This window comes from Euprymna scolopes, chromosome 27 (genome assembly GCF_053919585.1).
Source record: "Euprymna scolopes isolate OS-2025 chromosome 27, ASM5391958v1, whole genome shotgun sequence".
Lineage (NCBI taxonomy): Eukaryota > Metazoa > Mollusca > Cephalopoda > Sepiida > Sepiolidae > Euprymna > Euprymna scolopes.
The window spans coordinates 44,410,250-44,436,557 of NC_136508.1; the positions used below are offsets into that span (position 1 = coordinate 44,410,250).

A 26,308-nucleotide genomic window follows, 5' to 3' on the forward strand; every position below is an offset into this window, starting at 1 on the left:
TTGCTTGTATATTTTTGTATATGTTTTCTTAGTACGTTTATAATACCACTACTAGCTGTCCCTGTCCGGCGTTACCCGGGTGTCGTGCATTTTCGCTTTCGTTTTTGTTTTTAATTTTCTTCTCTTAACTATGCTGCAAATAATCGTCTTTTTTTACTAAGGAGCCACCACTTATCAAGGCCCGGATGCCACTCGAGGATAAGGGTTAATGAATGCACAGTAGCCAATGGGATAATATCGTAGTAATCGTTAGTAGTAAAAATTTGGTACATTGGATTACTTAAGGGGACGGCTCATCAAGAACTTGTTTACATTGGACTTGAAGACGACCATATTGTAGTCAGCTGGAAAGCAGGGAAACGGAAGAGAGTTCCACAGGCGTGCAGTTCTAAGGAAGAAGCTTTGTTCATGGAATCTACTTTTAGGTCTAGCACAGATAAAGAATAGAAGAAAATTCTTGATGGTGGTTTTAGGTAGACGAGTGTTTTCCGTGAAAGTTTGGCAAGGGAGATCATAAATTGGAGCTCAGACGAGCTTTTCCCTTTGTAAAAATAACTCCTGTCCCCATGTCTAAAGAGTAACTCTTGTTTTTAGTAGCTTTCAGCCTTGATATGTAATTTAACATTGACTTTTTTTTGTTTTCCTGTAGGTTCATTTCATTTACTACATCTGATGTTTGACGATTATGTACTGTGCTTGGTCGAAAATCTTCACAGCCAAGAAAGAGTCAGCGAGTTTTTACGGAATATTCGACAAGGAGACACGTCGATCGGTGAGTCGAGTCGACAGTCATTTCGTTCTCTCCATTTTATAAAAGGGGCGGAGCCAGAGATTAATACAGTTAACCGTCTGTATCTCTCTTTCTCTCTCAATCTTTGTGTCTGTATTTCTCTCTCTTAAACCTTCCTTTCTATTTCTCTTTTGCTGTTATTTCTCTTTGTTTTTACTTGTAAAACATTCTCACACAACATAGAGCCCTTAGACAATCAAAAATTCACAACAAATTGAAAAGCGCACTTACCTTGTAGAAGCGGTCCGTTACACAATTACAAAATCGAGGGGTACTGGTGGTTAAAATCATCTACGAACATTGGTAGTCATAGCTTTATATAAAATTAATTCATGTAAGGCAACATATTAAATTACAAAACACATAAGTGATTTATCTCTATATAAATAAAACGAACTCATTTTTTCCCGTCTGATTTTGACATTAATAGGATTAAAAATCAAGATATTTCATGCAAATATAATATGCACAAACGGCAGAACAATATCTGAGGTGTGTTATAGGCTTATTATTTCTCAAATTCCTCGATAATCTTAGATTTCTATACTTTTTCTGCTGAGAAGTCACGGCCAAAATCGGTTAAGATCAATGGAAGTGGTAAAATATTTTCTCTCTAATAAATTCCTCCTCCCCCTGCCATCACTTAACACCGTTTGGGGATCGTTCACAAGGAACAGTTGAGAAGAGAACACCGGTTTGGCTTCGTAGTTCTTTCATGTGAAGTTATTTAAACTCACTAAACTAAGCTGCAGTGCTCTGTGGCGTAGTGGTTAGCGTGCTGGACAATTCACATTATATTTTCACGTTCGCGCCGACCTACCGTTGTCGTTTTTTTTTTTTTTTCCTAAACAAATGGAATGGACTTTTCTTCGTGGCCGAACTGTTAACGTTGCAGATGTTTTTTTTTGTTTGTTTGGTTTTTTTTTCACACTTTATTTTCCTACTTTTACTCATGACTCCGGGTTTGATCCTTCCTACTTACCTACCATAACATTTTTTAAAACTCCCCCCCCCCGTCCCGGAAACAAACACTCGGGCAACGCCGGGTACCCCCGCTAGTTAACCAATAATTTATCAGTCGTACCGTAGTTGATTAAGTGATGACGTCCAAACGTCAGGGAGAACATCAAATTGAGTCCCATTGGCACAATACTCTTTTTGAGACAAAATAAAAACGTTGAAAAACCCGCCAACTGGAAACCAAAATCAACCAATAAGAATGGTTGTTTCAAAACAGATGCGGTTGGTTTTATCAACCCAAAGCAGTAACACGATTTAACTTGTGTAATTTCTGACGTATTATTTCTAATTTGTTATTCAATTCAACTATTCTCTCTCTTTCCTTATATCTATCAATCTATCTTGTTTTACTTTCTTTCGCCTCTATTTTCCATCTCTTGTCCTTTGTTTCTCTATATCCGCATTGCCCCTCTATACAAGTATACATGTATTATATTCTATAAAAGTGAGAACGTGTGTGAGGACACTTCTCAACTTATATACTCAACGAGTTTTTAATCTATAGATTTGTAATTCGGTGTATAGGATATTCAGACACGTGGACAATATTTAATCCATTTTTGTCCGGGAAAGGGGCTGCTAAGGGGTGAAAATTGAAAAACTGGTACGCAGGAGACTACTGGATTGTTATCTGTTTTCAACTTTTTCACAACTGCGTTTATGCGATCGGGAAATATGCCAGCTTCCTTATGTTATTTTTTTCGCTTTTTTTGACTTCCAAGAAGTGAACTGCCGGGTTAGAAAAAAAAAACCATGATACTCGTATGCACATGTCTCAGTTACTTTCCATTCTATTTATTTTTTTTTTTTTACGTCAAAGGAATTAACGTTACGTTTAATACATATCGTAATTCTGTTTATAAGAAATAAGAATTTTGCTTTAATTAAACTATAATATTTATGCGTAATTTAAGACCGGGCGACGCCGAACGGCCTGCTAGTATACCTATAATGTTGAGTTTTTTTTTTCTCGCCCTTACATTGTTATTAAAAGTCTACTTATCTATTTAAAAATTATTAACACAATCTTTTTAATATACTCAGTCATTGATATGCGAGCGACTACATGAAAATTAACGAATTTGCATATTCCTTTGAAAAACCAGCGTAAATCAATTACTTATTCATCTTAATAGTTTCTTATTAAATGATTGTTTTATTTCACTATAACGCTGAATTCTATTTATGCATAGTGTCTATATTCTGCATAATTGCATATAGTTTAAGATGAAAACTTCTAGCACACGGATATATATATATATATATATATATATATATATATATATATATATATATATATATATATATATATACACACGACCGGCGTTAATCATGACACCCTGCACTGATGATTCCGGAAAGGATAAAACACTAATGTCAGTAGGTATTTAATACTCATTATAGTAAATAATTATATATATATATATATATATATATATATATATATATATATATATATATATATATATATATGAGCTTGTGTGTCTTCGAAAATTCTCTATCAAACACCTCTCTAGATATTTGGTCTACAGTGTTAAAATTTGATATATAGGGTATTTGGATCTGCAGCACTTTTTCGATTTACTTTTGAACCGATAAAATAGCTGCTTAGGAGTCAAAATGGAAAAAAACATTGACTTTGGCATGGCGTAAGTTGATTATACCCGTTTTTGTTTTATGTTTTTGTTTTTTTTTTGCATATGTGCTAATTAAAAGTTATAAGTTAAAACATATTATTTTTTTGCAGTTTTTATACGTATGAATCTAGGTCATACGCTAACTGATAAGGCTGGAGAAATATGTTTTCGTTTTGATTCTAACTGATGGCACACAAGTCATTTTTTTTTCTTTTGAAAACACTGCTATATATTAGGTATAATATAACGTACGATGTTGTTTTCTTCTTTTTTATATATATAATTCTGTTAGTTTGTGCCAGTTGGCACAGTTTAATATTCAAATTTAAAATCGTTAAATACAATTTAAGCGCGCAGTGCAATTGATTGTTTCGGCGCGTTAAAAAAATGAAAAATGACACCCACGCAAATTCCGGCGTGACCTTTATATACCAAAGGTGCGTCCGTAGTTGAAAGTACCCCATGTGATGTCTTCCGTCCAATGGAATTCCTCCTAGGACACATTTTAAAACTGATTTTCTAGAGCTCCTTTGGAGCCGATCAAATTGAATATAAACATGCACAAACACAAAATCTATCTCTTTAGTCTCTTGGCCTTTCGAGCATTCTTTCGTCTCTTTAAACTCTTCCGACTCATTCAACGCTTTCTCATTAGGACTTACCACGCGTGCAAACATCAATTATTTCATTTCCATTGCTCCGCGCATTAATACTCTCTTTTAACAGACGAACATTAATATTGTCTACGTTACACATTTGAACATTCAAAGAACACAAAAAAGAGACTGTCCACCTTTCATATGAACTCAAAAAAAAGAACTCTGAAATATTGAGAACTATGTTTTAACGTATTATTTGTTATTTCTATTCCGGAAATAAACCTCCGTTTGTGTTGCACATAAGATTTCTTATTTTTATTTTTATTATTTGTGGAGGAAGTCAGTTCCCAAAAAAAGGCCAGGCGACCCCCACAAGTTGGTGACCCGACGCAGAAATCCTATGCACAACGGAATCTTATAAACTATTAAACAACCATGACTCAGCGGAAAAAGCGACAATTTTTTTTCGACCACAATTTCAAGCTCCGCATCATCGGAAAAAGTCAGTTGACAGTTTAAAGGCTTTGAAATCACTTTCGAGCGAAGAAAACAAACATGGAACCTTCCTGTGTTGAAAAACCTCTGGCAACGTTAACGGTAAATATACCAGCATTTAATCCTACCAACATAAAGACCTGGTTTATCCAAATCCAGGCCCTTTTCGGCGCAAAGCGGATAACGTCTCAACGAACCAAATACTGTTACTTGGTGGAAAAACTCCCGGCAGACGTCGTCGAAGAGGTGGCGGATTTATTGGAGAATGTGCCTGAAGACAACCCATATGACGAACTTAAGAAGGCCATCTTACGACGGACAGGCTTTTCAAACGAAACAAGGTTACGCAATCTTTTCACCCAAGTAGAATTGGGAGATCGCACCCCGTCACAACTTTTGCGATACATGCGTACATTGCTAGGGGACAACAAAATGTCCGAAAATATAATGAGAAGTCTGTGGCTGGATAAACTTCCAGACACAACAGTACAAATCCTAGCACCCACAACGGAAGAGACAAATATTGAAAAACTCGCCGATATGGCAGATCGAATCCATGAAAATCTGAGGCACCGCAAAGTAAACTCAGCACAAGCACAGCAGAAACAGACGTGCGACGACGATATATCGGGACTAAAAATGACGGTCGAAAATCTCACTCGACAAGTGCAGGAATTAATGCAAATAAACCATCGTTACTCATTTAATAAACGATCGGACTACCGAAAACGAAGTCTTAGTAGAGGTCGAAGCAACACACGGGAACGAGCGAACGAAATCTGTTTTTACCACAAAAAATTCGGCACACAAGCTCGGCGTTGCACTTATCCTTGTTCTTTTAAAAACAAGAATCAGGAAACGAATATTCCGGCCAGTAGAGACGACGACTTTCGCTGGATTTTCCACTAAAGGTCGTTTATTTTTTATTCGTGATAATAATCATGGATATAATTTCTTAATAGACACTGGAGCTGAAATCAGCGTGATACCACCTCTACGTAAACAAAAAGCTATTCCACAGCCTTACCACCTCCAAGCAGCTAATGGCACACAAATACCGACATACGGTGAAAAATATTTAGACGTCAATCTCGGCCTGCGCCGCACATTTCCGTGGATTTTTACCATAGCCAACGTGACGACACCAATATTAGGAGCAGATTTCCTAACACGGTTTAATCTATCGGTAGACATGACTAGTCGCACACTGACTGATAACCAAACAAAAATCGAAATTAAAGGTATCACCACAAGATACCAGTCTACTGGGATTAGTTCTGCCTTACCCGAAGAGACGTACATTCGTCGGCTGTTTCAAAAATACCCACAACTTACTCAGCCATTCAAAGTCACGGATAATATTAAACATAATGCAAAGCATTATATTAAAACGAATAGACAACCAGTCTACGCCACCCCCAGACGTCTGAAGCCGGATAAGTACAAGATCGCAAAAGACGAATTTCAACGCATGTTGCAACAAGGAATTATCCGACCTTCCAAAAGTGCGTGGTCATCTCCTCTACACATGGTACAGAAAGCAGACGCGACAACATAGCGTCCATGCGGCGATTTCAGGAGATTAAATGCACAAACTGTACCGGATAGATACCCTATCCCACACATTCACGATTTTGCAATCGGACTGCAAAATGCCACGGTATTTTCCAAACTGGATTTAGTAAAAGCGTATTACCAAATACCGGTGGCGGATGAAGATATCCACAAAACAGCACTGACCACACCATTTGGACTTTACGAATTCGTCAGAATGCCATTCGGACTTAGGAACGCTTGTCAAACCTTCCAAAGGTTAATAGACGAGGTTTTTAGGGACCTTCCATTCGTATTCGCTTACGTGGACGATGTCCTAATTGCTAGTAGAAACCTCGACGAACATAAACAACACTTGGAACAAGTTTTTAAAAAACTGTCCCATTACGGTTTAAAAATAAATTTGGACAAATGTATTTTCAGTCAGCAAGAAGTAAACTTCCTTGGACATTCAATTGATAAGGATGGTATATCACCATTACCCGAAAAAGTAAGCGCCATTACGGATTTTCCACAACCTACGTCTGTTAGACAAGTTCGTCGCTTCATAGGTATAATTAATTACTACAGACGATTTTTACCCAACTGTTCCACAATCCTTGCACCGTTAACGTCATTATTGAAGAACAAAACGAAAAACCAACAATTAAAACTGGACGGATCAGCTTTAAAAGCTTTCCATCAAGCTAAAACTGCCTTAGTCAATTTCACAAAATTGAATTATATTAAGGACAGCGAAGAATCGAAGCTTACACTTACAACAGACGCGTCAGACATAGCTGTAGGAGCAGTTATACATCAACTGACAGGGGATACAATGACCCCTATATCGTTTTTCTCAGCCAAACTGAGCAAGACACAGACAAAGTACAGTACCTTTTCAAGGGAACTATTAGCAATTTATTTGTCAATTAAACATTTTAGACATCTGTTAGAAGGAAGAAACTTCTGTATTTACACTGACCATAAACCGTTAACATATGCACTGCATACGCATGTAGATAAATATGGTCCAAGAGAAATCAGACACCTTGATTATATTGCCCAATATTCCACAGACATCAGATACGTCAAGGGTCAAGAAAACATCGTGGCGGACGCATTATCACGAGCTGCAATAACTTCACTAAATTCCAGTTCGTTAACTATAGAATTAATTGCACAGGAACAGAAGACGGACAAGACACTCACTGACGTACAACAGAAAGCGTCTTTGCAACTGAAGGAAATGCCCGTACCTTTTAGTGTAACAACACTTTATTGTGATACAGCAAAAGAACAACCGCGTCCATACATACCGCCAAGCATCAGACGACATGTTTTTCTACATTTTCACAATATGTCGCATCCAGGCAAACGAGCCACCGTAAAAATAATAACAGACCGCTTTGTTTGGCCGAATATGAATGCAGATATTCGAAATTGGACCAAGACGTGTGTATCCCGTCAGAAAAATAAAATACACAGGCACACGAAGTCACCGCTGGGCACTTTCAGTGCGCCTGATGCCAGGTTCACCAATATCCATGTTGACTTGGTGGGGCCATTACCGCCCTCAAAAGGACACACCCACATTCTCATATCTGCATATGTGCTAATTAAAAGTTATAAGTTAAAACATATTATTTTTTTGCAGTTTTTATACGTATGAATCTAGGTCATACGTTAACTGATAAGGCTGGAGAAATATGTTTTCGTTTTGATTCTAACTGATGGCACACAAGTCATTTTTTTTCTTTTGAAAACACTGCTATATATTAGGTATAATATAACGTACGATGTTGTTTTCTTCTTTTTTATATATATAATTCTGTTAGTTTGTGCCAGTTGGCACAGTTTAATATTCAAATTTAAAATCGTTAAATACAATTTAAGCGCGCAGTGCAATTGATTGTTTCGGCGCGTTAAAAAAATGAAAAATGACACCCACGCAAATTCCGGCGTGACCTTTATATACCAAAGGTGCGTACGTAGTTGAAAGCACCCCATGTGATGTCTTCCGTCCAATGGAATTCCTCCTAGGACACATTTTAAAACTGATTTTCTAGAGCTCCTTTGGAGCCGATCAAATTGAATATAAACATGCACAAACACAAAATCTATCTCTTTAGTCTCTTAGCCTTTCGAGCATTCTTTCGTCTCTTTAAACTCTTCCGACTCATTCAACGCTTTCTCATTAGGACTTACCACGCGTGCAAACATCAATTATTTCATTTCCATTGCTCCGCGCATTAATACTCTCTTTTAACAGACGAACATTGATATTGTCTATGTTACACATTTGAACATTCAAAGAACACAAAAAAGAGACTGTCCACCTTTCATATGAACTCAAAAAAAAAGAACTCTGAAATATTGAGAACTATGTTTTAACGTATTATTTGTTATTTCTATTCCGGAAATAAACCTCCGTTTGTGTTGCACATAAGATTTCTTATTTTTATTTTTATTATTTGTGGAGGAAGTCAGTTCCCAAAAAAAGGCCAGGCGACCCCCACAAGTTTTAGTACAACACTAACATTGAGATACCATTTCCCTGGTTCTTTTTGTAATGCTTTGGTTCATTTGTTTTTCCTTCCAGATTTTGGGGAAGAATTAATGCCAAGTACAACAAACTTCAGTGACGGAATGCCATCGCCTTCCGAGACCATGACCCCACCGGTTGTCAACACCACTCATCGTCCGATGGAAAGGTGTTCTGTGATAACTAACGGCCGAGAAGTGATGAACCAAGTAGGAGGTTCACTTCATCCAGGTAGGTCAACTCTTTTTTTTCCAATTGAAATGATTTTAAAGACGCGTTCGCGTGCGTTCGCGTGCGTTCGCGTGCGTTCGCGTTCGTTCGCGTGCGTTCGCGTGCGTGCGCGTGCGCATATACGTGCACACATATCCATTGACACAAATGACCATGAAAACACGCATGTATACAAATTTTGAAAAAAAAAGCATATGCATTTACGCGCACACATATTGCGATGAATGTAAACCACAAACCCTACGAGTTAAGCAAAATCTCTCTCTCTCTCTCTCTCTCTCTCTCTCTCTCTCTATATATATATATATATATATATATATATATATATATATATATATATATAGCTCCAGTAGATATCTCACTCCTGATGCAATTCTCTACCTATATAAAAGCCAGGTACGGCCAACGATGGAGTACTGTTGCCACATCTGGGCAAGAGCTGCTAGAAGCAGCTTATCCTGCCTTGACAGAGTTCAAAATAGACTTCGTAGCTTCGTAGGGGATGCCCTTTTCTCTTCCTTGCAACCTCTTTCCCACAGAAGAGATGTTGCGAGCCTGTCTCTGCTTTATCTCTATTTTCATGGCAAATGCTCAACTGAGCTTCAATCTATGCCCCCCTCGCCAAAATTCACGTAAAACACTCATCTAGCCAAAACCACTATCAATAATTTCCCACACGCTTTATATATCCCTAAACCTAAAGGCAGATTCCATGAAGAACGCTTCTTTCTTAGAACTGCATGCCTGTTAAACTCTCTTCCGATTGCCTGCTTTCCAGCTTACTACAACCTGATTATCTTCAAGTCCAATGTAAACAAGTTCTTGATGAACCATCCCTTTAAGTAATCCAATTTACAAAATTCCCACTACTTATGTTTACTACGCTATAATCACATTGACTTATGTATACCCATTAACCTTATCCTCGAGTGGCTTTCGGGCCTTGATAAGTGATGATTCCTGTGTAATATATATATATATATATATATATATATATATATATATATATATACATATATATTCCCAAAACCTCTAACCTTGATGGAGAGAAGATTAAAACTTACTGCTATGGTTTCAAATGATTTGAAATAACAGGAGGGGGACACTTGATTCCAAATATTTCTCATATGTTATATCTGCCCTCTTTGGTTTTCATACATAAGGTAAATTTCAGGGTATAAGGATTATTTGATGCTGGATATGTTCATAATCGTACTTTATTTCAAAAAGAGGAGAAACATAACACATGAGAAATATTTGGAAACAAGTCTCCCGTTGCTGTTATTTTAGATCATTTGAAACCATAGCAGTAAATTTTAGCCTCTCCCTTCATCAAGGCTAAAGGTTTGGGGGAAATATCAGATATTTTGTAATTCATATGAAAAACTAGGAAATACTATGATTGAATCATTTTATGGCTGTAAAAAAAAAAGTGTCAAAAATAGGCTCTGGATGATAGATGATCCCTTTTGGTTCCATGGGACGAAAGTACATGAAAATTTGCACATTTTTTGAATATTATTCTATTGTTAAAATTTTATGACAAGTAGTAAAAAAGAACCTATATTTTCAAATTAATAAAATATGCTCAAACTTGCCTATATTTGTATATATATATATATATATATATATATATATATATATATATATATATATATATATATATATATATAGTGTCTTGGCAGGCTAGCTTTAGTCTTGCTGCTTTGGGATGAATTTTGTTTAAGGTTTGTTCTTCTTGGTTGTCTCCCCTGTGGCCTTGCCAGGCCACTAATACATATATCTCCATCTCTACTATTATTATTCTCATATTATTATTATTATATAAAAGTCACTGTTTGTGTGTTTGTGTGTGTGTGTGTGTGTGTGTGTGCGTGCGCACGCACGCGCGTGTGTGCGTTAGAGAGAGTTCTTTTCTCATAGTTTCCGAAACGACTGAACCTATCTTTTGCAAATTTCACACAAAGGTAATTCATATGTCTGGCAGTGTTCTTAGACATGTTTTCTACAGAAATTCAACCGATGAGTATAAAAATCGAAAAAAATCACATTCTAAAAATCGTTTTTTTTTCTTCTAAAAAGAAAAATATTTAACGTTACACCGTCCAAGGGAGATAATAAAATCTTTGCAAGTGGTTTCTATGTTTAAGAAAAAAAAAACAAACAAACTGAATTATTAACATTTTGAAATATGGCTCAGTGGAAGAGCATTCGACTACAGATCGAATGATTCCCCTGTTCAAACCCGGGTGTACTTCCCAATTTTTTTTTTTATTATTAATGAGTTCAATTTACGATAAAAGAGAGGTACCATTTAAAATCGCCGCAAATCATTTCTTCGTTTGTATATTTTAACAATAAACATTAATCAGAAGTGACTTTTCCAGGGCATCCATCGTCAAGCCCAAATATCAGCTGACGTAATATTGTAAACAAACACAGACAGAATTTGATGAATGACATTATCATTATTATTATTATTTTTTTTTTTTTTTACTTTTTTGCGAATTAGTCCACCGAGCAAATTGTTCTTCGTAATACATAATATTCAATGGAGGATGTATTCTATAACAATACATACGCAATCTTCATAAATTAAAATATCCTGTTTAAGCGTATTGTACGACCAGGCAACGCCGGACGACCAGCTATTATATTGTTTTTATTTGCTTGCCTTCGTTTAGAACTTAATTGTTCATTTTGTCTCGTTATTAACGATGAAATCATAAACATTTATTGATTTTAAACTATCAGTAAAAGTGAAATTGATTTATCATTCCTGCAAGGGTATTTTTACGTTTGTGAAATTATATGCACGTATTATATGTTTTTTTTTTTTTTTTTTTTTTTTTTTTTTGCATGAATCATAAAAGCGGTATTGTTGCTTTTGGATTTTGTCAAACGATTACACGACATGATTCAAATTGAAACTTTTGCTGTATATAATATATATACAATATAATGCATATGTAATATATAATATATATTGTATATCATATAATATATATGTAATATATAATATATATCGTATATAATATATATGCCGTATATAATATATATATGTAATATATAGTATATATCGTATATAATATATATGCCGTATATAATATATATATGTAATATATAATATATATCGTATATAATATATATGTCGTATATAATATATATATGTAATATATAATATATATCGTATATAATATATATGCCGTATATAATATATATATGTAATATATAATATATATCGTATATAATATATATGTAATATATAATATATATATCGTATATAATATATACCGTATATAATATATATATATATATATATATATATATGTAATATATAGTATATAACGTATATAATAAATATGTAATATATATTATATATGTAATATATAATATATATCGTATATAATACATATGTAATATATAATATATATCGTATATAATATATATACCGTATATAATATATATATATGTGTAATATATAATATATATCGTATATAATAGATATGTAATATATAATATATATCGTATATAATAGATATGTAATATATAATACATATCGTATATGATAGATATGTAATATATAATATATATCGTATATAATATATAATATATATATAATATATATAACATATATAATATATAATATATATATTATATATATAATATATAATAAATACAAAAATATTATATATATGTATATATATGTGTATATATATATATATACAAATATATATATATATATATATATATATATATATATAATTTATATAAGGCAACAGCCCATGTAAAGGTCATTATTTTCTCTCTCCAGATTATACCTGCCAGCGTAATACCGAAGTTACTAATATCCAGTCAAGCCATAGTCCCGTGGACGACAACTCTCAAGCAGTCAGCATAAAATCACCTTACTCACCAGCCGCGGATTCGGGCCGATCCAGTAATTCCAGTAGTCTACAGAATACGCTAACATCTACACCAATCAACCATATAGCAGGGTATGCTAATTCTAAAATAAATCATGCGCGCATATCATTTTGTATTAGATAGTACCTCCCAAAAGTCCCCCAATTATTAAGTAAACAATACCAAAAAAAAAAAAAAAAAATCTCGAATGCAGTAACGAATTTTAACGGCTATGCTGCCGACGAATGTGAAATAGATTCATTCTACGTAAACATAGCAAGGAATATAAAACTCCAAGGGTGTGAAACTGCCAGATTAGGGCAGGAGATCATGAAGTGTCACGGAGAATGAAAAGACAAAGATGGAGAGCACAATCCAGACCTCTATTTGAAGAGAAGAGAGAGTAGGATATAATTATAGTATATTTAAATATAAAAAAATTTAGAGGATGGAAACTGACTCAGATAGCCAGATAACATCAACCAGTCACTGGTAAGTTAGAATCAAATATCGCAGGTAGATAACATATACTAAAATAAGTAAAGAAAGTATTTTTTTAATAGAATCCTTTCAAACTAAACTTTTAATTCATATGTCACACGTTTAAGGTGTTTACTTTCTTATCCATTGCAAGCATGCACATAACTCAAGAATCTGTATCAATATATAAATAACTTTTAATATATATGTGCGTGTGCGTGCGTGCGTGTGTGTGTGTGCGTGCGTGTACGACAATCGCTCCAAATTAATGTCTCCTTTTTTATTAACTAAATAATTCAATTAATAACTAAAAACAGAAAGAAAAAGAAAACGGAAGTGGTACCATTAAAGTAAGCGAACTTTTGTGTCCCAGATTTTATTTTTTTTACATATTCACCACCATTCTCGACACACTTTTGCCAGCGATGAACTATGGCTATGCATGCACGTCCTGAGCGCGCTTTGCCCTACGCAGGTCGTTTAAAAGATAAAACGTCCTTTTTTTTTTTTGAAGAGCTAAGAAGACGGTAATGGTACCATTAAAGCGAGTAACATTTTGTGTTTCAGAATTTATTTTTCTACATAGTCATCACCATTCTCAATGCATTTTTGCCAGGAATTCAGTGAAGCACATTTGCTTCTGACGCTCGCTCATGGCAGGTGTTGCTTTCGTAGAGTCTCACACCGTCAATATCTGTAACAGAGACATGAAACTTTCAAATCATGAATATATTAAGTTCAGTCATCATAACAATGTATTTTGCAATCTCCTCTATTCAAGCGGAATAAACATAGGAGACATTACTTTTGGTACGCACCACGTATATACGTACGCGTGTGTATATGTGTATGTGTGTATATACGTATGTGCGCGTGTATATACATATGTGTGTGTTTGTAAACTATGGCTGTTTTATTTATTTCCCATGCTTATTCGTAAAATGCGACTTCTTCTTCAGTTCCACTTACCAGCAGTGCCAGCCGTATCCCATGGCCTATGGACAGACGTTAACCAATCAACACACTGCTACCATGGAAACACAAAATACTCATCCAATGTACAGCTATGATGTACCATCTCAGGTGAGTTGAACCAAACAAGGCTTTTCTTTTTAAAACTTGATTCGATAACGATCAGTTACTCGTGATTCAAGATGAAAGATATATCACTATTATAATGGAAAACTCGTGTCCGCGTGTTTGTAAACAGAACTCAATCGATGCCTCCGGTCAGTCTCAAGAGACAATGCATACTCCTTGTAAGGGCAGCACGCATGTAATTGTGTAGCAAGGGTTGCACAATCTCCAACCATACCTCTAATGAATAGGCATTGTTTGAGTCTAGTGAAAAGATATAGAAGAGAGAGCACAAACCAGACATCCACTGGAAAAGCGCGAAGAATACTAGAACTCTCCATCCATGATGACTTGCTGTCACTTAAACTACATAGAAACGCCATATGTTGTTGCTAGGGGCACTTATTGATGTCCCCTTTATAGAGGTGTAATATTCTATGATACCAAATCGAAATATGTAATATGACTGAAGGGGTTAATATCTATGTCGTCTATGTGAGATTGTGTCACTAAATCTCTATTAGTGGCTTCTTTAGGTATGAACAATTCGTTACTCTTACAGTCTGTTGATGTGATCGTTTAAGTGTGTTGCGTGTGTATGTGTCAGACATTTACATAAACACATACATGTACTGTGACATACCTCATCAACTTTTCAACTGCGTCATTAGTCTTTTGGTCCACCTGGGAATTTCATCTGTTCTTGGATGGAAACTGGAACCTGTGGACGAATGCCTTTCAACTCCAAGACTATGGTTGATTTTATATAGTTTTTTTATTACGTCCCAGGCCTCGATCGCATAAGAATGGGAAGTGAATATCTTTGCTTGGGTGGGTAATTCGAGACACGTCACCTCCATCTCAAGGATTGGGGGGATACCCGTTAACCCATCCACCCTGTTCGACGTCCATATTCCAACTCATCTATTTTCTCAGCTAACCAGAACACGTGAGAGAAAGCCTCGTACTTCTGATGCTTCTCTTCCGGTGTTACTAGTAACATGTGTATATATTGTATATATATATATATATATATATATATATATATTGTATATATATATATTGTATATATATATTGTATATATATATATTGCATATATATATATTTTGTATATATATATTGTATATATATATATATTGTATATATATATATTGTATATATATATATTGTATATATATATATTGTATATATATATTGTATATATATATATTGTATATATATATTGTATATATATATATATATTATATATATATTGTATATATATATATATTGTGTATATATATATATTGTATATATATATATTGTATATATATATATTGTGTATATATATATATTGTGTATATATATATATATTGTATATATATATATATATTGTGTATATATATATTGTATATATATATTGTGTATATATATTGTATATATATATTGTGTATATATATATTGTGTATATACATATATATTGTATATATATATTGTATATATATATTGCATATATATATTGTATATATATATTGTATATATATATTGTATGTATATATTGTATATATATTGTATATATATATTGTATATATATATTGTATATATATATTGTGTATATATATATTGTATATATATATATATTGTATATATATATATTGTATATATATATATTGTATATATATATTGTATATATATATATTGTATATATATTGTGTATATATATTGTATATATATATTGTATATATATATTGTATATATATATTGTATATATATATATTGTATATATATATATTGTATATATATATATAGTATATATATTGTATATATATGTATATTGTATATATATATAGTATATATATATTGTATATATATATTGTATATATATATTGCATATATATATTGTATGTATATATATATATTGTATGTATATATATATTGTATGTATATATATATATATTGTATATATATATATTGTGTATATATATATATATATATTGTGTATATATATATTGTATATATATTGTATGTATATATATATATTGTATGTATATATATATTGTATGTATATATATATATTGTATGTATATATATATTGTATGTATATATATATTTTATGTATATATATATTGTATGTATATATATTGTATGTATATATATATATTGCATATATATATATATATATTGTATGAATATATATATATTGTATGTATATATATTGTATGTATATATATATTGTATGTATATATATATTGTATATATATATATATTGTATATATATATATTGTATATATATATATATATTGTATATATATATTGTATGTATATATATATTGTATGCATATATATATATATATTGTATATATATATTGTATGTATATATATATATTGTATGTATATATATATATTGTATATATATTGTATATATATTGTATATATATATATTGTATATATATATATTGTATATATATATATATTGTATATATATATATTGTATATATATATATATTGTATATATATATTTTATATATACATATTGTATATATATAATTGTATATATATATTGTATATATATATTGTATATATATATTGTATATATATATTGTATATATATATATATTGTATATATATATTGTATATATATATATATATATATATATATATAATTTAAGGGAGATTAGAATAATAGTCTAAAGAGCTAAGTGTATTTTAATGTAATAGTGAAATTACTAGTTTAATTAAAATACAGGAAATGCTCGTTGTAATTTAGATATATAATAAGCTCGATAGTTAAATGTCCTAGAGCTAATTCAATATTAAGTAATGTGATTTATAATTTAAAAATTTAAAAAAAAAATTTAAATTTAAAAATCAAATTTTAATTAAATTAAAAATCAGTTTCATAAGAAGGAACAACAACAAAGTCAATTATCTGTACGATCGTTTCGGAAATCCGTGCTTTTTATTTGTGGTATACATGAAGTCACGTAGAACAATTATACAAAGTTTTTTTGGTAAGCACGGTCTCCTCATCAGCAAATTTAGGAGGATTTCTATTGAATTGAAAAGACACCAAAAATAAACCTAGCATTAAAAGTAAAAGGTTTGGATTTAAAATTTATAAGAAAATTAGTATGGGTTAGAGATAGAAATGAGTAGAAAAAATATATATTTTTTTTGAATTTACATAATAAATTTGATTTAAAAATATATAGATATAGTTACCTTTTAGTTTTTCTTTTTTTGAAATCAGGAACTGTATTTAAAGTAGTCATTTAGATGTTTGCTATAGCTTTTTATTTTATTGAATGATGAATTTTAAAAGGGCGACGCTCGTGCAGTAAATTGTTTCCGTTAGCGTATTTTGATTTAAAGACGCTACAGTTAATATCTATAGAGAGAGAATATTTATTTTGCAAGTTTTTAAGGGGAGATAATTTTCATGTGTTATTGGCTTTATTTATTATTTGATTTACGAGTCTAAGGGCGGTAATTGGTCTAACTTAATTTATTAAAAAAAAAAAAAAAAAAAAGTAATCTATTTTTACTAATGAGTAATTTTTAATGATTTAAGGTGGTTTATATTTATTAAATTTAAACCAACGTTTATGATTACATGATAGAAGCTCATGTCTTGAATTTACTAGTTTGGTTGTGTTTTTTATATCTTCATATTTTAAAATTTTTAGGGTTTCTTTTGTACATAATGTACAAAATTTATCTCCTGGTTTATATGATTTGCAGGTCTCAATTATTTGCCATTTTAAGTTGAAAGAAATATTGCTATTTTTTAGTTGCCAAATATAGTTGGATAGAGTAGTTTGGTTTGATAGAGAGTTATTTTTAAAAGAATGTTTGTGCGTTGAAATTCTATGTTTTATTGGGCCGGATGTGGAACCAATATATATTACCTCTTGATTATTATGATTATTTTCCGTTAGGTCTATTGTTGGATTATAATGTGGTGGGTTGGTTAGTAATTGATCGGTAGATTGATTTAAGTTGGTGTTATTATTTAATCTGGTAGTTGAGTTATGGCTGTTGATAGGTTCTTGTATATTTGGAGTTTTTGATACTGTGCAGCTATAGATAGCATTTTTAATTTTACATGAGCCTTGTAGGGGACATTTATTTTTTCTTCTACAGTTACAGTCAGATGTATTTTGTATAGTTGTATTTTGTAGTTTATTAATTTTATTATTATTAGAGCTAATTATTTTCTGATGAAGGTTAGGCATAGTAGAGTAAGAGACTTTAATTTAATTCAATAAGAACACAATTAAAGTCTTCTTCCCCATGTTTTCTTTTTAAAAAAAGATTTTTAAAAATGTAATCGTTTGCCCCTGACTAGGATGATGAAAGACGTCTAGTGTCCAAAAGAATTCTTTTTTCTGTTATTTGTAAATTATTTACTACAAATAAACTCTTTTAATATGTGTGTGTGTGTGAGTGTGTGTGTGAGTGTGTGTGTGAGTGTGTGTGTTAGTATTAGTATCTATTATTGTAGACATTGTTTTTTTATTGTTTGTTTCATTTTTTATTTCAGTCGAAGTTTTCAGAAATCACGGCCCTCCTTCCTAGGATTAACATCTAATCTCTGTGTAAGATACATAGATGTTCGAAAATTCCATTAAAGTTCTTCATCTCTCAAACACCGCGTTAGTAAAGAAGCTGTCCTCTCCTCAACTGACAATTAAAATATCTTATCGTATATATTTTTTTGTAGTCGCTTGGCCTTACTTGATTCCAAGACAAGAATCCATCTAGCTTGTGGTGGAGTATCCAGCTTCGTACTGTTACTTCAGGTGACATCACTTGAAGAAGGTACACCATTTCTCGTAAAAGTCAGTGTAGGTTAGCCATACCAAGATTGGGGGGGGGGCAGGAAAACTATGTTATTTTGAATATTTAGTCAGGGAAAAAGTACCTTATACCAGTTTGTCCTAGCAGACTTCTTTACAGAGTGACCTTAGACACAAATGTCTAGTAGGCATTCAAGTTATCTGTGTATATGTGTCTCTGTGTGATTAAAAGGATCGATTCGAAGACACTTAAAGTTGTCTAGTGTGTGTCCCGGTAAATTGCACTGATAATGTGCCAGGAGATTTTTTCCGGGTCAATGTTCTATGGCTGCTGCGCCGAGATCAAAATAATGTGTTGGTTTCGCCATTATAACAATGATTTATACAAAATCAATATATCTATAAAAGTGAGAACGTGTGATGAGAGAGGACAATTCTCAACCTACTCAAGGAATTTTTGATTTACAGACTTGAAATTTAGTATATAGGGTTTTCAGATGTGGAAAACTTTTTAATCGATTTTCACTCAAAAGAAAAAGGTGCTGCTAACGGGTCGAAATTAAAAAATTGGTACGGGGGGAGGCGGATTTTTATCTGTTTGCCAACTCTTTCACAACTGCGCATCAGCGAATCGTTCACATGACAGCTTCTTCATGTTAAGAATAAGTAAGTTTGAAAACATTTTGTAAAGAACGTGGCAAGCTGGCCTAATGGTTATCATACTTGACTAACTGTATTTAGGTTTTGGTTTCTGTCTCAGCTCGAGTATTGTTTTATTTTACTTACAAGATTTGAACTGTTTAGAAAAACATAATAATCAACTGCACATGTCTCAGTATATTTCCGATTTTTTTTTTTTTACTTAATTTTCTTAAAGAATTTAACGTTATGCTTGTTCGAACATGTTATTATATCCTGGTCCGCAACATATTTAATACCGGATCACGCCGGGTACACCTGCTAGTTAAAAATAAACCATTAGATTTCAAACATTAATGAACGAAAAGTCTTTGTATATTTACATGCATTTTCGCCTCTTTGCTATGCATTTCCATTATTTAATGCTTTTCATATTGTTTTAATGAACGTGACTCAGCGATTATTCTGTTTGATTTTTTTCCTTCCAGTATTCACGGCATTATTTATCGGCACCGAGCAACGAACATCACGCAAAAAGTGACGTGACGACGTTAACGCCGGCCGGCCGCCAGAGCGTGGCGCCCGTAAACGTTTCCACGGCTGAATGGCCAACGGATGCTAATGGAGGGAACAATCGATATGGCACTCCCGTCATGCCACACGAGAGTGTGCTTCGAGTGTAAGTCTTGTCTTATCTTTATTTGTGATTTCACTCGTGTACGAGGCTATTATTTTAATATGTGATGAAATTCATTGTTTTTAGCCCAAACACCCATTCTATTACAGGTACAATTAATTTATTAGACGTATACGCGACCCGTTGGGTCACAACTGTTATATATATATATATATATATATATATATATATATATATATATATATATCATTCAAACGATGTAGTGTTTAAATATATGGTTGTTAATTTTACTTATTTGGACTGCTTTAAAGCTTCACCGCGCACTCATTTTGCTACCAAATTTCAAACAATTTTTACAGTTCATAGGTCACCTTCTAAGCTATATTTTGGAAAAAAAATTCAGTTTTCGTTCGGTAAAACAAAAGTTATAATAAAATTACTGGTGTTAAAAATTTCTCAGAATCTGTAAGGAACGGATAGATGTTTTTTTCTGATTGGCTGTTGGTTACCATAGCAACCAAATCTGTTGTTGGCACTGTCGCCACGATTACGTCGATTCAGATACTACTGTCGCTAATAATTAATCGCTCTCCCGGTCTGTCGCTCAGCTGTACTGTCGCTGATAATTCACCGTCGCTATGCTCAATCGCTAACCGACCTTTGGCCTTGGCTCGCCGGACAAAACTGACTGCTGACTATTTATTTACTTAATTACGTCTTTTATTTGATTTTTTTATTTAGTAAATTAAAGAAGTTAGTAATCATTTTTTATGGATTGTTGACAAAGCAAAGATTGGAAAAATCATGGATTACATTTAAAAAATGCGAGCATGAAAAGTAATATGTTTAAAATTAAACTTGGCAAAGAAAACGAACTAGTTGTTTAAACTGGAAAAGAAAAAGACAAGATATTATAGTAAAAAATGTAATAAATTTATAACTTAAAATATTGCAGCATTAAGAATTTATTATAGAATGTTAAATTGAAATTGTTTTTAAATTCTTAATGCTGCAATATAAAAGGCTATATGTCTGTCTGTCTGTCTGTTTGTCTCCATATTTTATAACTCTATCTCCTCCGAAACTAAAAGTCGCAGATCTGTGCTAGGGGCAGCAAATGATTAGATTTTTTACGGGGCATTCTTTTATGTTTTTTTTAGGCGCTTAAAATAGTTTTTATGGGGTCAAAGATCAGTCAAAATCTTTTTAAAAAAACGTTATTTTTTAATATCTTATTTATTTGTTTGTTTACATGGTAGTCACCACTTATCAAGGCCCGGAAGCCACTCGGGGATAAGTGTTATTGCGTGTACAGTAATCAATGGGATAATATTGTAGTAATCGTTAGTAATGGAGATTTGATAAAGTGTCTTACTTAAGGGAGCGATTCATCAGGAATTTGTTTATGTTGGACTTGAAGACATCCAAATTCATCTTAGTTTATTTTTACTTTTTACTTTTTAATCAGTTCATATGCGTGCCATGTTAGTATAGTGGTAACGTTTCCAGCTTTGAATATTACAGATGCGGTTTCGATTCTAGCTGATGGCACTCAAACACTTTTTTTTTTACTTTCGAAATCACGCCTGTATAATAAAATATACGAAATATGGACAAATTAAAATATCATATTTAAGCGTAATTTACATCCGGGCAAAGCCTGGCGCCTCCCTCACTAGTTATTTATAATGTTTGTTTATAACAGACTCTATTATTTTCGGTCTCTTTCGCATAGCTCCTACAGATAGACTGATTTGAAATCCTCGTTATTTCCCCAAAATTCTGCGGACGTTGTCTCCTTTCGACTCGTATCTCTATTTCGTTTATCATGCAACTTGATTATGTAGTAGAGCTGACATCTATTCAATGTAGCCGCCTTCAGCTCCAATCACCGCCTCGATACGGATCCAAAACTGGGAACATGCCTTTGCCACAAGCACCGGCGGGAGCTCGGCGAATACTCGGAAATTACTTGGCGATCAAGCTGGCTTTGGTGTTGTGGGAGGTCAATTTGGTGATGTGACGCATGACTAAATAAAGTAGTTCAGCTGGTTCAGGTTAAATAAAGAAATGGGACCAGTGAGAGAAGAGTACAAAGTCGTAGCATTCCTTCTGAAGTTAAGCCTAGGTCTATTTGGACTTGTGGGCCAGCACTAAATCCTGTTGCCACACCCAGAGGGATCACAACAATCATCAGCACACCCAGGTACACTTTGGTGTTGACTTTTAAGCCGACTTCGAAGATGTGAGGTGGCATAATGTGGGCCTCATTTGAAACCACACCAAAAACTGTAACCGTGCCTGGAAACTTCGCTGAGCTGTGTCCTCAAGCATTGAATCCTCCGGTTTTGCATTTTGAGGGTGCTGGCAATGGTCCTGTTGTCATAACTTGGATCGGTAGAGAGCATGAGTTGTACAGTGGCGCATCTCCGATCTTGCTCATTGAACATTGTGTCACTTTCAGACATGATAGAAAGCTCCTATTGCTCTTGGGATTTGTACACAACTGGTCAACTAGTAAATGGTCTGCAACAAAGAAAGAAAACCGGTTTTCATCTAACGGAAATGGAATCACGTCGTCTTTTCTATGGCGACAATTTTATCGTTCCACAAGTGCCGGCTTAATTCAATGCACCCATGCGAAAATTATACTCGATGACGTAATTGCTATTGAGATATGTAACATAATTTAATTTGCGCAGTTCCCAATGGATTACCCTTCCCACCCAATCATGCCAACTGTTTTATTATTATTTTTCAAAATTACCTTTAAGGTTAATTCAGTATTTGCTTGGTGGTCGTATGTGTATTTTTTTTTTTTTTAACATCCTCTATATTTCTCATTTATAATTGTCTTGTCTGCTTTGTATTATAGCAATATCATTTTTCTTTTTACAGAAATGACAGCACAAATTATTCCCCCTACCAGGCAGTGCGCACCCCGACGTATGATTATACCGGCTACGCTTATCCGGACAACTACCCGCGGACTATCTCAAACTCAACAACGCCAGAGACAACGTCGTCGCATACGTACCACCACAGCTACACGAACGAAGGAAGCAGCGCCGCCAATGTGACGGTCGGGGCGAACAGTGTAACCGGAAACACATCGGGAAACGGTCACGTGGCCGATTACTATGACGACGGCAGAACGGAGTACGGCAGTGCTGCCAAGCGGAAGTACGACCACCACCAGGATACATCTCGGCACTACAAACAGCGTTACCACAACCGGGACCAATATCCACCATACCACGTCACTTCCGGCGGCTATATGTAAAATTAAAACGAAACAACGTTGAACAAAGTGTTTTCTCTGTGTAGAGATCTCCGTCCACATATTGTTAATATACGTATGGCCTGCCATAAGTGACTGTATAATTGTATTTGCGCATAATAAATTTAATATGTAAGGAATATGCAACTACAGTATAGAGTACATGCAAGTTTTTTGTAACTTGAAACATGGCGTTTATCAAAACATTTATTAAAGATCAATGTGCTCTCCATGGAGATCAATACAATCCGTTAATCTTTCAGAAATCGAACAGCATATTTTGGCGTACAGCTCCAAACGGCACTTGAGCAATGGCAGCTCCGATTTCTTCCTGACGGATGAAAAGATATGACATTATCACCATTAATAGAAGTTTCAGTTTCAAACAAATACTAACGAGAATTAACAAAACAAACATGAGTCTCAGGTTTACTTTTAACAACTTCCTAGCTATCACATCCTTTATTTTGCCATTTAGTCCTCAAATTCCATACACGACGTTTCTGAGAAAGGGGGAAGAATTGCTGTTTGTCGAGTCAGAATCTATCCATTTATCACTTATCGTTGGCTACTTTTTTTTTTAATATGAAGACATATCTTTTGTTTTAAGCTCCTTACATCAAGTGGCTTAATGCCTTGTCTCGACAGATTTCCATAAAATAAATAAATAAATAAATAAATAAATAAATGCAACATGGAAAAGTATGCAACTGCAGTATAATACTGCGGCACTAAACCTAGGCTAGTTTGACCGGCTTCCTTCGAAGGAAGAAGTTTCATGGGAGTATGAAATTCACAATCAGTTTCCAGTTGCATGTATATCCCTGTTAGGGGAAATGGCGATGTTAGGTTTTTGCAATTCGTGCAAGGCCGACGGTCTTCTACATACAGCGCCTGGTATTCCTAAAGTGGTCACCCATCTGGTACTGACAAGGCTTAATGTTGCTTAACTTCGGTTATCTAACGACGAGAACTGATGTGTTAACGTGATTATGCCGTATATTTGTTTTATTTTACAAAAAGAACAGCAACTAACAAAAAGTACTCTTGAGTTTTTTGCAATAGAAAACAACGTTTTGTCAAAAAAAAAAATGTTAAAAATCCGTGTGCTCCACATAGAATTTAATGCGCTTTGCCATAATTTCAGAAAATGGACGATGTACACTGGTGCACAGGTCTAAACGGCACTTGGGCATTAGCAGCTCCGATTCTAAAAAAAATATAAAATTTCTGTATTCGAATGACACAGAAAAAAATGCTTACATATCAACAAAATTACAAACAAGAGAAAATATAGCGTTTATGCAGTTTCATCCCAATAATATAAACTGCTCATAAAATGAAAGTAAGCAAAACAGCACAAGTATCTTATTATGTACGTGTCAGGTTTAAAGAAGATGGCAAATTTATCAAGTATTTTTAAACAAGAAAAAAAATACATTTTAACGACGAAATTTATCATCCGTCATTTTCTGCTTACATTAATTTCAACGTCCAAGGGACATAATTCAATACAGTTATCTTAATAATACCAGCTAGCAATCGTTTACCGACCAAATTTTATTTTATTTTATAAAAACAAAAATGATCGACTCAACAACTTTTTCAATAATCGATTTAATCGAGTTTTTTTTTTTTCAATAAATTTCTAAACGCAGTCTCTTAAGTTCATCACGCGCCTGAAAACAACTCATGGAGGTTGAAAACGTTCGCAGCTATGGCGAATTTCTTCTTACACTCGAACAGAGCGTTCGAACATTGACCCGCAAATGGAAAAAATGGATTGCTAGAGAAACAAACAGAAATTATTCCTGCTGTTCAATAAAATATACATAACAAAAAAAAAAAAAATGCTGCCCAAAATACCAGAAGCAAAAATACTGGATGAATTTGCATAAATTTTCATGTATACCATTTATAAAAACCTAACAAATACTTACATAATGTTTTTTTTATGCAATTACATAGTTAAACTAGCAAGTCGACCGACACTGCCCGGTCGTAAAATACGCTTAAATATGATATTTTAATTAATGCAGATTTCGTATTTATTATTATTTTATATTGAACTCAATATATAGTAATGATTCAAAAAGTTTAAAAAAAAAAAGAAAAATGATTCGTAACAAAAAAGTTTAGATAACGATTTAATGTTTCCTTATACGTTAATGTCTGAGCTATTAAGATATGTTTGCTGCGAGGCTAAAAATTAAAACATGAACACTAGCTATTACGTTACGCATGCATATTCGTAATGCCATCGTTCGACCTTCACCTGGCAAATTCCATTTTTTGTAAATTTCCATACTTTTGCACCGATTTTCTCCGGCTAATACCCAAATATAAAGTTTCACATGGGTTCGAATACCCTATATATTACATTTCATGTCTATAGACCAAAAACTCACAGAGAAGTTTGGGCGACAACATTTTTAAAAAAATATATATACGCATACATAAAAATATATAGAAAGCGGTTTGTGCTAACTTATGACCTTTTTAAGCAAATATTACGCAAGTATAAATTATGTAGAGTATCTGTATGAATATAATTGCACGTAATATTTAACTAAAGATGATCATCGCATAAGAGAACCGAAAAAAAAACTAATAGGGAATTAATTAAAATAAATGTCTAAAAGAATATGTAAATTAGCTTG

The 26,308-nt window shown here is 33.1% G+C and overlaps 1 protein-coding gene across 1 annotated transcript in view; it reads left to right on the top strand.

Annotated features, from left to right (window-relative positions):
* LOC145248703 (transcription factor RFX4-like) overlaps positions 1–23,651 on the top strand; it is a 61,176-nt gene extending 37,525 nt beyond the window's left edge. The window contains exons 14-19 of the mRNA XM_080110357.1: positions 650–772; positions 8,677–8,850; positions 12,665–12,848; positions 14,196–14,319; positions 20,220–20,410; positions 23,267–23,651. Coding sequence (XP_079966483.1) covers positions 650–772; positions 8,677–8,850; positions 12,665–12,848; positions 14,196–14,319; positions 20,220–20,410; positions 23,267–23,651 — 1,181 coding nt within the window. The remainder of the gene's footprint in view (positions 1–649; positions 773–8,676; positions 8,851–12,664; positions 12,849–14,195; positions 14,320–20,219; positions 20,411–23,266) is intronic.
* The last annotated feature ends 2,657 nt before the right edge of the window (positions 23,652–26,308 follow it).